Genomic DNA, 14,347 nt, shown 5'->3' with positions numbered 1-14,347 from the left:
TCTATTTTGCCACTTAACAGTGCCAATGTGTTTATTTTACTTCAGAATAATTACCTATTTTCATTTCTTCAGTCCTTTCTATAGAGTATTTCCTACCACTTTCAATGTTTGGCACATTGAGTCAGAGAAATGAAAAAATATCACCACTCCCTTAAAAAAATACCACTTTTATTTTATGTAGAAAGAAACAGGTTCATTACAACCCAGGCTAAAAAGTTCACAAATTAGACCTGAATGTGAGATCGATTTTCCCCCCATGTATCATTATATATTATAATCTATTAGACATATACAAATGAGAGTAGGATACAGATAGAAAACAGGACCTCACTCTTCTAAAACTATTTAAGATTTGATCCTAAAAAACCCAACAGCACTTTTATCCATATACACTGACCTACTATGAAGTGGACTGATTACTTATACCGGCATTGTACCATTGCAATTACCATGAGTTTGACTCTGATCTTGCCTACAACACTTCTACGCCAGTGTGATTCCACTGCCGTTATTCATCTCTACCTTGTATCAGGGTAAATCAAGAGTAATGGCTACTACAGCTAGTGCAGTTATTGCAGCGTAAGTCTAGTGTGAGAGAGAGAGGATTATCAGGCCCATCAACATCAGTGATGTAACTTCTGATTTTCTCTAGAGTAAATGAGATCAGAATCAAACCCATTGAATCTTTATCCTGTGCATTCTCCAATATTTTTTATGTTTACAACTCCCCCCTTAGGGAACAGCATGTCAGGCCGGAATGTCAAAGTGTGTATGTGATCGCGTTATCTACAAGTGGATACAGCCAAAAAAGGAGACAGTTCCCAAGAATGATTTTTGCCTCAGTACATTTAAGTACTTCCTTACCTTAAAATACAAGTTGTTTCATTGACATCAATGGGACCTCTCATGTGCTTAAAGTTAAGCACCTGTGTAATGTTGCTGGATCAGGGCCTTATAGATTACTGGTAATGTAACATATATCAAATAATGTTTAGATTTAATGTGTGTTGAGCAGTTCATTGAAACCAAGGGATTCTTTCCAGAGATAAACGTCTCCATCCTGTAATCCATGTTGGGAATCACACTGCACAGTAATGCATAAAATGACATTTGCTGGCTACATTTTATAATGAAGAACAGCAATCATCATAGTAAATATAACTCTTTGTAACATGTGTCCCCAAGTACTGTACACATAGGAAATGTACATATAAGAAATGTGTGGCCTAGTGGTTAGAGCAGTGGACTGGAGGTTAGGACTTCTTGATTCTATTTCCACCTACTGAATTATTGTGAAGCCTTGGGAAGCCATGGTTTACTCCCTTGTAAAATGTGGTTAATGCTACTTACCGTAGTTGTATTATGAGGCTTAATTAATTAATATTTGTAAGATGCTTTGAGATCCTCAAATGGAAAAAACTCTAGATGCACTATTGTTCTCACATAAAATTGTAAGCAGGAGTAAGAGATACACTACTCACAAGGGTTGCTTGGTTGTGAATCCATCGGAATCATGAGCTTGGCACGTGTGGCTCTGCGGGCAGCAAGTGAGCGCTCTAACGTTGACATACTACTTCCCACATCCTCTGTGTCAGGACCTAGTGAAAAGCAACACAGTAGCTATGTTAACAATGGCTATACACAAAACTGTTTCCCTCTTTACCGTATGTCTTGCAGTAAAGTGAATGGATATTTTTTCAGACATCTATCACTAAAACTAGTCACTTATATAGCATCATCTCCTAATAGCTCTGCACACACCACTTCAGACACCATTCCTGAATAAAATGGTTGTTTCTCATCTTCTTTCAACTGTCTTTAAATGTAAATTTCTCCCTTTACAATCACATCTTGGTTTAACTCTCCTTTCTCCCTACTGCTGAAACAAAAATTGCTTCATAAAAATGATGCTAACTCTCTGCCTCAACATTATTTATTACCCACTTCCCTTAAAGTTCAAACAAAGTATCATGGCCAGATTTGGGTGCATAAAGTTGGACATCTAAATCCATAATCTAGCACCTATATAACTGGCTTTATCTGCAGAGATGCTTTATATGCACCCACTAAGTCCCAGCCAATTCAAATGATTGGCTCAGCAGCTACAAAAATCAGACGTTTCATTATCATATTATTTATACTGAAATATAGATGTAGGTATCTTCAGGTAGCCAAACTAAAAGTTTTAGTCCACTTACACTCATACAGAGATGTTTGGTGTAACCAAAGAAACTATCTCTGGTCATGGAAGTACCTTATTTTCAGTGGGATGTTTGGTACAGTAATTCCCAATGAAACAGAAGATATGTTTTCTGGTTCTCAGATTGTATCATATCTGATATGTATATTATATTAATATCACATAAGTAGTTATACCACCATGGGGAAAATGAGTTTATTATTGCCATAACAAAATAAACTGAATTTATTTGGTATCTTTGAGTAGTTCAACTTCATTTTGCCTACTCATCTCCACTGGGGCTATTCCTTTCTAAACCTCTGAGCAGCTCGTGACATTTTTTTTTTTAATAAGACTCTCCACAAAACTCTTTCCTTTTTTCCTTCAAATTATCTTGATTTAGTTTTCAGGACTAAAATCTCAGTCTTGCACTAGTAACTGTTTTAAGGTCCAAAACCAGTGATTAAATAGGGCAAGGACAATATGCTTTATTCAATTGGATATTCTAGGATTCCCGGTACTATAAAAGTATTTGTATCTGGCCTAGTTGTTTGCATGTATTTGTATCTAGCCCTTCTGGTTAGGCAACTGGTGTGCTGTGACCACTGCTTATCTTGGGTCTGATCCAAAGATCATTGAAGTCAATGGAAAAACTCCAGTTGATCTTAATTGGTTTTGGATTATGCCCCACAATCATTTTACTTATGAATAGATTATACAGCCTTTTGGGCAGGGATTATCTTTTTGTTGTATGTTTGTAAAGTGCCCAGTGCAATGAAGCTGGGGCCTCTAGGTGCTAATCCAATACAAATTAAAAAAAGAAAAAAGACAAACCACTATGTAAGATATCAAACACTAAAATCCTGATGGCAACCTATGATTTTTAGATCATTTTAGAGGTTTTAAATCCTATTAGGTCTGCCATTTCTTTAACACTAAAGTCTGTACCTCTTATGGTAGGTAAGGAATAGAGATACAAACAATGGTAGCAGCTGAAGAAATCTAAGCATTTAGCATCACATATGTCACCAAAGAATCTGCATTATTTAAAACCCTATCTGATTTTCCAGACTAACTTGTCTCTGTCATTCATGAGTGATGCAGCCATGCAAATGCATGCGAGATACACTTATATTTTGAATCTATATATTGCTTCTTCTTCCCCACCCCATTAAATTTTATTACTGAAAAAAAATTCTCTAACAAAAGGGAACCTTTTCTGTTTAAGTATAGTAAAGAAAAGCTAGGCTGCCTATATACTACACTTACATTGCATTTTTTGCATGAGAGTTTCTTTTTCTCTAGGCCAAATTCTGGTCTCACTTACGGTGGCGAAACTCTTTTTTATTGTGTTGTCTCTCTGCTCCATTTTTCATTTGACTTTTTCCCAATGTGTTCCACACCCCTACTCTGTCATTCCCATCCTCCCCTCCCCACCAATACAGTCTCCTAAAGTGGAATGCAAACTCAAGGCTTGTCTACATGGAGACTTAATGCATCGCAAGCCAGCATACTCGCCTGCCGTGTCCACCATGTGGAGCCTGCAATTGTACACTAAGGTACCATAGGTTTCAGAGTGGTAGCCGTGTTAGTCTGTATCAGCAAAAACGACAAGGAGTCCTTGTGGCACCTTACAGACTAACAAATTTATTTGGGCATAAGCTTTTGCGGGCTAGAACCCACTTCATCAGACGCATGGGGTGGAAAATACAGGAGCAGGTATTAATACATGAAAAGATGTGTGAGGTCAGTATAATGAGACAATTCAATTAACAGCAGGATACTAAGGGAGGAAAAATAACTTTTGAAGTGGTATGAGAGTGGCCCATTTCAGACAGTTGACAAGAAGGTGTGAGTAACAGTGGGGAGAAATTAGTATTAGGGAAATTAAGTTTAGGTTTTGTAATGACCCATCCACTCCGAGTCTTTATTCAGGCCTAATCTGATGGTGTCCAGTTTGCAAATTAATTCCAGTTCTGCGGTTCCATGTTGGAGTCTGTTATTGAAGTTTTGTTGTTGTCGAAGAATTGCCACTTTTAGGTCTGTTATCAAGTGACGTTACTTTCTTTGTTGGGCCAGTCTTGTAGTAGGTGACTTCTGAGTACACTTTTAGCTCTGTATTTTCCACTCCATGCAGGAATGGCGCCAAGGTTTTTGGCGCCCTAGGCGGGGGTCCTTCTGCACTCCCAGTCGGCGGCAATTCGGCAGCAGGGGGGGCCTTCCGCACTTCCGGTCTTTGGGGCACTTCAGTGGCAGGTTCCGGAGTGAGTGAAGGACCCGCCACAGAATTGCCGCCGAAGACCCAGAGCGCGGAAGGACCCCCTGCTGCCGAATTACCACTGAGGGCAACAAAATGCCGCCCCCTCAAATTCTGGTGCCCTAGGCAACCGCCTAGGTCACCTAAATGGAAGCGCCGGCCCTGACTCCATGCATCTGATGAAGTGGGTTCTAGCCCATGAAAGCTTATGCCCAAATAAATTTGTTAGTCTCTAAGGTGCCATAAGGACTCTTCATTGTTTTTGCTAAAGTACCATAGTACACTTTGACTAGCTGGGTCATACAGTAGGGTCCACATGACCAGTTCATATGAGCAGGCTCGGGCACTGAAGATTTACACCCCGGCTGGCGGTGCACTAATTGACTGTGCAGACAAGCTCTCAATAACATTTGATTTCCAGCTGAAGTTCTGAGCTAATCATGAAAGAATGGAGTAGAAATCAAACCTGATGCATACTCTTCTAATTATTAACCGATGCAAAATAGCATGTCATTTTGGAAAAATGAAATTTACCTGTTCTGCAGACACTACCTGTTCTGTAGACACTACTGAGTTGCTTAAAGTTTGAATTAAAGCAATTGGGAATATTTGATTATGATAAGCTAAAACCTTCTAATATTGTATACAATATACTCTATTCATCAGTTGCGGGTCCAGGTGATTTTTCATTCTCTCAGATCTAAATTTCAGTATATGTATTGCTCCACTTGCATTAGAAGCTACCCATGCAGCTAGTCATGCTATTATATTAGACAAGAAGTATCTGCCACCATGCCCAGTTGCAGTGTTGCCAACTCTCACAACGTTATTACAAGTCTTCTGATAATTGGTGTGTTTGCCAGAGCCCAGTTGCTGGAATCTGGTTATTATCTTGACAGCATGACTCTAAATATTCCAACACCAGAAGGCAAATAAACAGAGTCTAAATTAATTATTTTTAAATCTTGTGATTTTTAAACCAATCTGTGGATGGCTTGACTTGTGATTTTTGAATGCCTGGAGCTGGCGATACCACCAGAACTCTATTGGGCCTGTTAATCATGGCTGGCAATGGTGGAAGGGGCCTGCAGCAGGGGAGTCCCTCAGAGGCACATTTTAGAACAACCACTGTAGTACCCTTTACAAATGCACACTGCACATTTCCACCCTGTGTTGGCTTGATTTTGCTGAAGGTTCCCTTTGCTGGGTCTAGACTCCCCAGTCCTTATGTCTAGGAGTGAAACAATGGGAGGGTGGCAGGTCCATGTACAAGGATTATGAGCACCTTTTTCTCTCTCTGACATAACTGTATACAGCTAGGCCAAATCTGGACCATAGCACCCAGGTTTATTGATTTCAGGACTGTGTTATTCTGCCCCCCAAAGAGAATATTTTCGTATCACTACAGATGCTTGAAGTTAAAAATAGCTCCAGGCAGGTCAGAGCTGGAATATTTCATTGAGCACAATGGCAGTGATATTACCAGACTGTGAGGCACTCTTGCTGCCCAGCTGAGTTTCAGACTGGCTGTGGCTGACTGGTGTGATGTCTTGACAGCTCTGCATTGGTGAGTCTCTTCCTGAGGGGTCAGAACCTGATGGCTTTTCAATATTCTTCATCTCCATCTCTTCATGGTGTATCCAGAGGTCGGGGGGCCTCAAGTCTTTCTGGCTGCCCTTCCTTTTTCCAGCACTATGGGTAGCACGCTTTCTGTGGAAAAAGTCCAGATTGAAATCTAAGAAAATATCCCCCAACAACAACAACAACAAAAAAAGCCCATAAAAATTAAGTGATCTCAGGTTACGCAACAAATAAATCCATTTAGGTTTGTCCTACAAGGCTTAGGAACCAGTTATCTTGGATCTGACTGCTATGCCTTTAGGCCTCTAGAGATAAAGGTATTATAGCCATGATATGTTAAATTCCCAGGGCATGGAGGGGTGGGTACCAGGTGTCTCACTGTCTAGCACTAGCTGCTTGCTGATCCATGAAGTGGCACTGGTGTTAGTTCCAGATGAGGCCACTTGCCAATCCCTTAGAGCTAGACATGAAGGTGTCTTACTGACAGCATATGTTTAGGAGATGAATGAAAGGGGCAAGTGAGAGGAAATACAGCTAATTGCTCCAGAGGATGGGCTTGGGGCTCAGCAGGGTACATCATCTGGGCACCAGCTGATGTGCAATTGGAGAAAAATTCCTTCCAGAAACAATAGGGGAACTGTGAAGTTCCTCTTGGGAAGACTATAATTTTTGATTTAACTACATATAGCAACAGCAATTGAATAATGCAGAATATATTCCCGCAGTGTCCTGCAGGTCTCATACTTTCCATAAACAACAACAGCATACATTATATTTCTCAAAAGTATATTAAAACATGATTTTTATCACACAAAAACTAAGAAATTCTGAGTGATATACCTCACAGCAACATTAACTTTCCTCCTTATGTATATTCATTACAATATGTTCTAGCCTTACAAGGCCATACAGTGTGTGTGTATATACACAAAACATGCACATGAAACACATTCAGCGACATATGTGCATCTGCTGTTAAAGAAAACGTATGCAACTTAAATATAAATCAAGAGCTCTCTGTTGCAGCTACCTAAAAAGTCTCATTGGCGATGCATTATTTAAACTCACTTTAAGCAGTTTAAAAATATGGAAAACATGCAGCCCTTCTATTTTATTTTTAATGGTATTTGTAGAACAATCTGTCTGAGCATTCACATAGCATTTTTCATCGGCAGATCTCAAAGCACTTTACATAAATGGATAAGTATAATCCAGTTTATTGGTGAGGAAAGTGAGATACACCCCGGTGAGGCCAAAATTTTCAAACTTGGGTGCACATTTAGTCATCAGAAAAACAGCAGCTTGATTTTCACTGGTGCTGAGCACTCCCAACTCCTGTTCAAACTTGAAAAACAGACTTCAAAGAGAAACTTCTGAGCTACAATTCATTTGCAAACTTAACACCATCAGTTTGGGCTTGATTAGGGACTGGGAGTGGTTGGCTCACTCAGGACCGGCGCTAGGGGTTTTAGCGCCCTAGGCGCACGGCAATTTCGCCACCCCGCGCCCTGGTCCCACGGCTCCGGTGGAGCTGCCGCAGTCGTGCCTGTGGGAGGTCCACTGGAGCCGTGGACCAGCGGACCCTACGCAGGCACGACTGCGGCAGCTCCACCGGAGCCGCGGACCAGCGGACCCTCCGCAGGCATGGCTGTGGCAGCTCCACCGGAGCTGCCTGCCACCCCCTCTGGCAAAATGCTGCCCACCAATAATCCTGGTGCCCTAGGCGATTGCCTAGGCCGTCTAAATGGAAGCGCCAGCCCTGGGCTCACTACAAAAGCAATTTTCCCTCTCTTGGAATTGACACCTCCTCAGGGAGTGGACCACATGCACCCTAACTAAATTGGCCTTCAACATTGGGTCTCCACTTGTAAGGTAACTCCCTTCTCGTCATTGTGTCAGTATATTTATGCCTGTTTCTGTAATCTTCACTCCATGCATCTGAAGAAGTGGGGTTTTTACCCATGAAAGCTTATGCCCAAATAAATCTGTTAAAGTGCCACCGGATGCCTCGTTGTTTTTATGGATACAGACTACATGGCTACTTCTTTGATACCAACTCCTGATGAACCCCACAAGCTATTCACGCCAAAATGCATTTTATACATCTACCAAGTCATCACAGGCCTGATTCAAAGACAATTGAGCCAGGAACTCCTGAGTTCTAATTCTGCTTTGCCATTACTTGATCAAGTTGCAATCAATAAAATGAATAACCTTTACTTACTGCAGCAATCTTTCATGGGAGTCATGAACATTCATTTGTAAAGTGCTTGAAGATATATGGTGCTGAGTGCAACTACTATTAAATCTTAAATGTCTTTTTGGTAACTGAATTAAAAATTAATATGCACTACTCTTTACTCTTTAACTTTGCAATACACAGAGAGAGAGAGTATGGAATTATATAGTACAGCTTGTGGAATTCACTAAGACACACTACACTGAATCTTTTAAGAAAGCTCTTTCCACTTTGCTGAAACATTGCTTCTTGTTATGCAGACACTATCCCAAACAGCTTGGATGAGGCAAATAAGTGAAGACATAGCTGATAACTCATTAGCATCAGACCTTGGAAAGGATGTTTTGTCCCCTGCAGGAGAACAGCTTTTTGTCTCTGATTTAAACCAATTATTGTACCATATCATAAGTCTTCCAGCAGATAGGGATTCTATCTCCCTGCAGCTGTAGACAAATAAATAGAAGAGAAGCTCAACGAAACCCTTTGCGATTCACTCCATTTGCCCTGACAGCATCGTACACATAACAATTGTCTGCACTTTTGTTTTTGTAACAGGCTGCAGTAAAGGGAACGCAGCTGATATAAAGGTGCAAGTAGGAAAAAAAATCTCTTTACAAATGAGAAGTGATTTCACTTTCAGCTCAGTTCACTTTCAGCTCAGTTATTTCTGCAGGTTACTATTAAAGGAGTGGAAATGACACGTCTCCTTCACCACCATTCACACTACCAACAAATGCAACCTAATGCCTTGCAGGCAAGAGTCAAAACCATAAGCTGCAGCTAATGAGCAATGTCAAGGTGGGAGATGCAGAGTGAAACGAAAAAAGAAGACATATCTCAAGGGAAAACTGCAGTGACATACTGAGGATGTCTAGTGGTTGCTGACTTATTTGCCTGAATTTATTTTTCTTTCCTTTAAGTCTCCACCTAGTTTCTCCTGTCTCTGTACACATTTGCTACCATCAGTTATAATAGTGGCTTGCAGGCAATCTTTATTTATTTCTCATACTTTTACTTTACCCACTTCAGATGCCCAACACCATATTCACTACTTGACAACTTCTGAAGGACAACCTCCTATCATCTAGCTGCTGTGCTCTGGAGTGGCATAGGAACATAGGATTTACCTAACTGGATCAGACTAGAGGTCCACCTATACCAGTAACTTGCTTCTTGCAGTGGCCAGTACCTGAGTTTTCGGAACTTCTCAGGTTTTCACTTACATTGCACATGTGAAATTTCATGATTTTAGCTTGCTGCAAAGGCCATTAATAAGCATTATATTATACAATCTAAGCACAGTGTCATTTACCATCCAGTCCTGACAAACTCCTGCAGCAGTGAAGTCCATGGGTTGGCTATATACTGCATAAAGTAGAATCACAGACACACTGGGGTTGGAAGGAGCCTCAAGATATCATCTTCTATTTCATCCCTCCATACTGAGGCAGGATTAAGCATATCTAGACAATCACTGCCAAACATTTGTCTAATCCATTCTTAAAAATATCCTGTGATGGGGATTCCACAACTGGTGCTTAACTATCCTTATTGTTAGAAAGTTTTTCTTAATATGTAACCTAAATCCCTTTAATGCAAACAAAGCCGATTGTTTTTTGTCCTACACTCTGTGGACATACAGAACAATTGATCACTGTCCTCTTTATTACATATAATAATAATAATAGGAGATATACCTATCTCCTAGAACTGGAAGCCATTGAGCCCAGCACCCTGTCTTCACTAGCAGGACCATGTACTGATTTTTGCCCCAGCTCCTTAAGTGGCCCCCTCAAGCATTGAACTCATAACCCTAGGTTTAGCAGGCCAGTGCTCAAACCACTGAACTATCCCTCCCCCTGAGTGAAGGCTGTTACCATGTCCCTGAACAGCCTTTCCTTGTCCAGTCTAAACATGAACAATTCTTTTAATCTTTGGTCCTAGGTCATATTTTTAATATAATATTTAATTTGGTCTCTATTTACTGCCCTTTAGTTTATTGAATTTTGTCTCCTTGTTTACTTGTACTCCTTCATCTGTCTCTCCACCTGTTGTCTCTTGTTTTGTACATAGTTTGTAAGGTCTTTGGGGCAGAGACCATATTTATATTCTGTGCTTCTCCAGTACCTAGCACAATGGGGTCATGGCCCATGACAAACAAATAAATAAATGTATACACACACATATGGACACTAGGGACACGTGTTACATATAGAAGTTAAATTGCCTGTTCTTTTATTAATGAACAGTAAGGCTGCACATGAGGATGGGGCCGCTGCAGGCACTGGCCAATGAGGGCAAACAGATGCAGTTCCCACCTGAGGGAAGTACCAGTGGCCATGTTCCGAGTGCATGCAAATAAACTTCTAGTACTACAGAGGATATGACTACTGAGATGTTTCAGAATGTGAGACAATTCAACATACTTCAAGAGCTGTAGCACCTGCTGTAGGTACCACAGAATCACATAAACCTGAATACTTAATCATCCCACTTTCCTGCTTTTTACAGACATCTAAATTACTGGAAAGCTAGTATGGCTGACACATTATTCCTCCCTGAAGTCAGAGACAGAAAATAGCTATTATATCTTCTAATCCATCCCTCCATCATACACTGTTTTCCTACAGTATATTTTATAGTGCTTTGCCCACTCATATTTTAAATGCCTCAAGAAGTATGGCCTTCACTGCTCTTGGGAGATTACTGTATACTACATTATTAAAAACTTTCACCGTTAGGAAGGTTTCACTCATATTCAACATGAATCAACCTTTTTCTTGATGTCATCTCATTCACAGGTTTTGAAACTTACTGGTGATTTTAAAATCAGAAGCAAGTCCACATTGGAAGCTGGATCCCAAACCCCTTGTTTCAGCTTAGGTATCTCTTGATAATGGTCTGAACAAGAGGCTCCAATACTCTCAAATTTGAGGAAGTTTGGCTTCGGATTTTGAATTCTGGAGCTTGAGCCTAAATTTACTTGTTTATTTATTTGTTTGTTTGTTTTTATGTAATGACTTTCCCTCTTCTCCCACACCTTTAGTATAAAAAGTTTAGTTTCGGTTAACTTAGTCGCCACATCCCTCAATCTCTTCTACACAGTAACAATCCAATAAGAGCTTTAGGCTGCATTCAGAGACCATTGCAGTCAACAGAAAGGCTTCCATTGTCTTGCATGGGCTTCGGGGCTAGACTTTTCAAGAGCTCAGAACCCACAACTGAAGCTGATATTCAAAATAGCTCAGCATTCAACACATTGAGCTCTTCTAAAAACCAGGTCACTTATTTTGGTGCCTAAATAGGGACCACATATTTTGAAAATCTAGCCATGAGTTTAGGTACTAAACTCTTTTGGAAATTTGGCTTAGGGTTAGGGTTAGGGTTATATTATACTATAACCCTATATATTATAATATACCAGTGACTATATTATACTTTAAACTTCCCTGCCTCTGAGCTTGACAAGGTCAAAGCTAATTTCAGCAGATAGTGAAACAGTTTAGTCACATAATAACGTCCATACTGAGTCAGATGGACACCTACGCTGCCCATGACCATCCTTTTGTTGCTCTGCACTCTTTTTAAAACATCAACAAAAATCAATGCAATAGATTTTTGACTTGCACTTCGACTAACTATTTGTCATCCTCATATGCAAAATATGATTAAATTTTATATCAGAAAGTTCATTCTTTCACAATAGTATAATTACTGTATAATTCTGAACCAATGAACTAGTAAAATCCAGCTCTGCGGCAAATTAGGTGACTCCAGTGGAATTTCTTCTTATACCAGGTCCAGATGTCACCCTTAACTTTCTGGAACTGGAGCACCCATGGAAAAAATAGAGCACCCACCGGCAGCCTCCCCGATCAGCATCCTGTCCATCAGTGGGCCCTGCTGATCAGTTCCTCCTCCTCCCTCCCAGTGCCTCCTGCCCACCGCAATCAGCTGTTCAGTGGCATCCAGGAGGCGCTGGCGGCAGGGAAGGAGTAAGTACGGGGTGCGCTCGGGGGAGGGGGGCCAGAATAGGGCAGGGCAGGCGGGAGTGGGAAGAGGTGGGCAAGGGTGGGGAGTTGGAGGAATGGGGTAGAGCGGAGCTTGAGCATACCCCAGCAACTTAAAAAGATGCCATCTCTGGTGCACCATACACTGTCCCTTTAAAATATATGAAAATGGTCTCAAATGATCTCAGTGCTGTTTTCTGGCATTTTTTATGAATAATAGGAATAACGGATGTTGACTTCCCTTCACGGGACAAAAGCCTCACAATAGACTGAAAACTGAACCTGAACATCTCCATTTTTCACCTAGAAGGCATTATTAGCCACACAGACAGATAACATTTTTCCTTAAATCAATGGAATTCATTCTTTCCCCTCTTTGATTGAACAGAAAAAGGGTGGGCCATGAGGGGGCTGTTCGGCTGTCTGATTCTGAGGATCAGCCCTTGGCCCCAATAAGTGTTCGAGCTACTTTTTAGCATCTCTAACTTTGCCCCACCACGCCCTCTCCCATTCTACTGTGTGCTCCCAATGTGCTCCCTCAAGGGTAAGCCATGTGTGGCAAAGGCTCTGGAATAGAGGATTCCCATATGACCGGGAAATTCTCTCCAATGGCCAGTTGCATCCAGTTTCTGGAATGTTTGCATCCCTTAAGTGGCACAGTATGACTGGATCAGATCACATATTTCAGCCTGTGACGCCACATCCTCTCAATGCTCTTTGAAGACCTTGATCATATCATCTTTGAAACCTAACAACAGAAAAGTGGGCATTTTTTTGTCTGTTTGTTCAGGTATTTGCCAGCAACATACTTTCTCTGTTGCGCTGAAGAACGCCTGGTGCAGATCACAGCCACGATCACCACCACCACCACCGCAATGACCCCAACAGTGACCACAATGATTACTAGAAGGTTGCTGTTCTTTTGAGGTGTTACGCTGCCATGCGGAGGGTGCATCTGCCCTATGGGAGGTTCTGAAAAAATATAAATGATGGGAGAGTTTCAGCAGCAAAATTTAACAACAGAGTGTAAAAAACAGATGTGATGTACAACAATTGGCAGAGACTGCTAGATCCAGTATATAGACCTTTTGCCCATCAGATTTCCTGGATAAGTTTTGTCCCCAGTTGAAAGAGACAGGAAAACAAGATATTTTATGCCACACAAATACTTCTCTGACATAACTGATGAAAGGTCATGGTTTATGAGAAATAGCCTACTTATTTCATGCCCAGGAAGACAAATTGCTGACACAGTGAGATCACAATATACCCTCCTTCTCCTTCAGAAACCACCCATAAAAAAAAGTCACAATTTAAAGCTTGTCTGGGGTGTGTGAATTCTACTTAAAAACAGACAGTTGGTTCAGAATGGTGTCACAAAGCACTGAAATTTATGTTTCACTGTATTTCAGTGGTATAACAAACAGGAAAATATTGAAGCAGTGAGGACTGAAGTGCAAGGTGCTTACTGGAAATTAATGACCAGCAGCTGGGAGTTGATAGCTACCAGCTCACTATTGCTATTAGCAGCTAAAACTGAAAAAAAAGGTGATATGCATTTTATTCCTTACACAACCTCTATTGATATTTACTTGAAAATTAATGTCTTGTGTATTAGCCAATCTGAATGTGTGATTCATCTCTCAAGATTCCATTCAGCCCATAATCAGCCACAGATTATATTGTATTGTATTTACTGATATAGCTCCTCTGGCGTAAGGTGTTAATCATGCTTCACTTGGAACACAATGGCAGATAGAGAGGTCAATCCTCTGAGAATCTGTGCTGAGAATCCTCATTTTCCATTAACTTCAGTGGAACAACAAGACTGGACCCCAAATGATCAAGTTACAAAAAAGGTTGGGCTCTTGCTCACTAGTTTTTATGGATGCTATTACGTGACGGATGGCACATTTTTTAACTGTGTTGACAGCTTCTTACACAATTTACATAGAAAAATAATTATTCCCCTTGCATACCATACAGAGAGGGCCCAATCCTGCAGTCTTTATTCAACAAAATTTCCATTTCGGTCAAAGGAAGTTTTTGCCTGAGTAAGGACTGAAGGTTCAGGATCATAC

The 14,347-nt window shown here is 40.8% G+C and overlaps 1 protein-coding gene across 2 annotated transcripts in view; it reads right to left on the bottom strand.

Moving 5' to 3' along the window:
- DCC (DCC netrin 1 receptor) overlaps positions 1 to 14,347 on the bottom strand; it is a 933,783-nt gene that overhangs the window by 40,594 nt on the left and 878,842 nt on the right. For both annotated transcript variants that reach the window (XM_050944636.1, XM_050944637.1), the window contains exons 23-25: positions 13,076 to 13,238; positions 5,920 to 6,146; positions 1,482 to 1,598 (exon numbers count right to left, since the gene is read on the bottom strand). In XM_050944636.1, coding sequence (XP_050800593.1) covers positions 1,482 to 1,598; positions 5,920 to 6,146; positions 13,076 to 13,238 — 507 coding nt within the window. The remainder of the gene's footprint in view (positions 1 to 1,481; positions 1,599 to 5,919; positions 6,147 to 13,075; positions 13,239 to 14,347) is intronic.

Source organism: Gopherus flavomarginatus, chromosome 3 (genome assembly GCF_025201925.1).
Source record: "Gopherus flavomarginatus isolate rGopFla2 chromosome 3, rGopFla2.mat.asm, whole genome shotgun sequence".
Lineage (NCBI taxonomy): Eukaryota > Metazoa > Chordata > Testudines > Testudinidae > Gopherus > Gopherus flavomarginatus.
The sequence above is the reverse complement of the archived record's forward strand: the minus strand, read 5'-3'. Positions and strand labels throughout refer to the sequence as shown.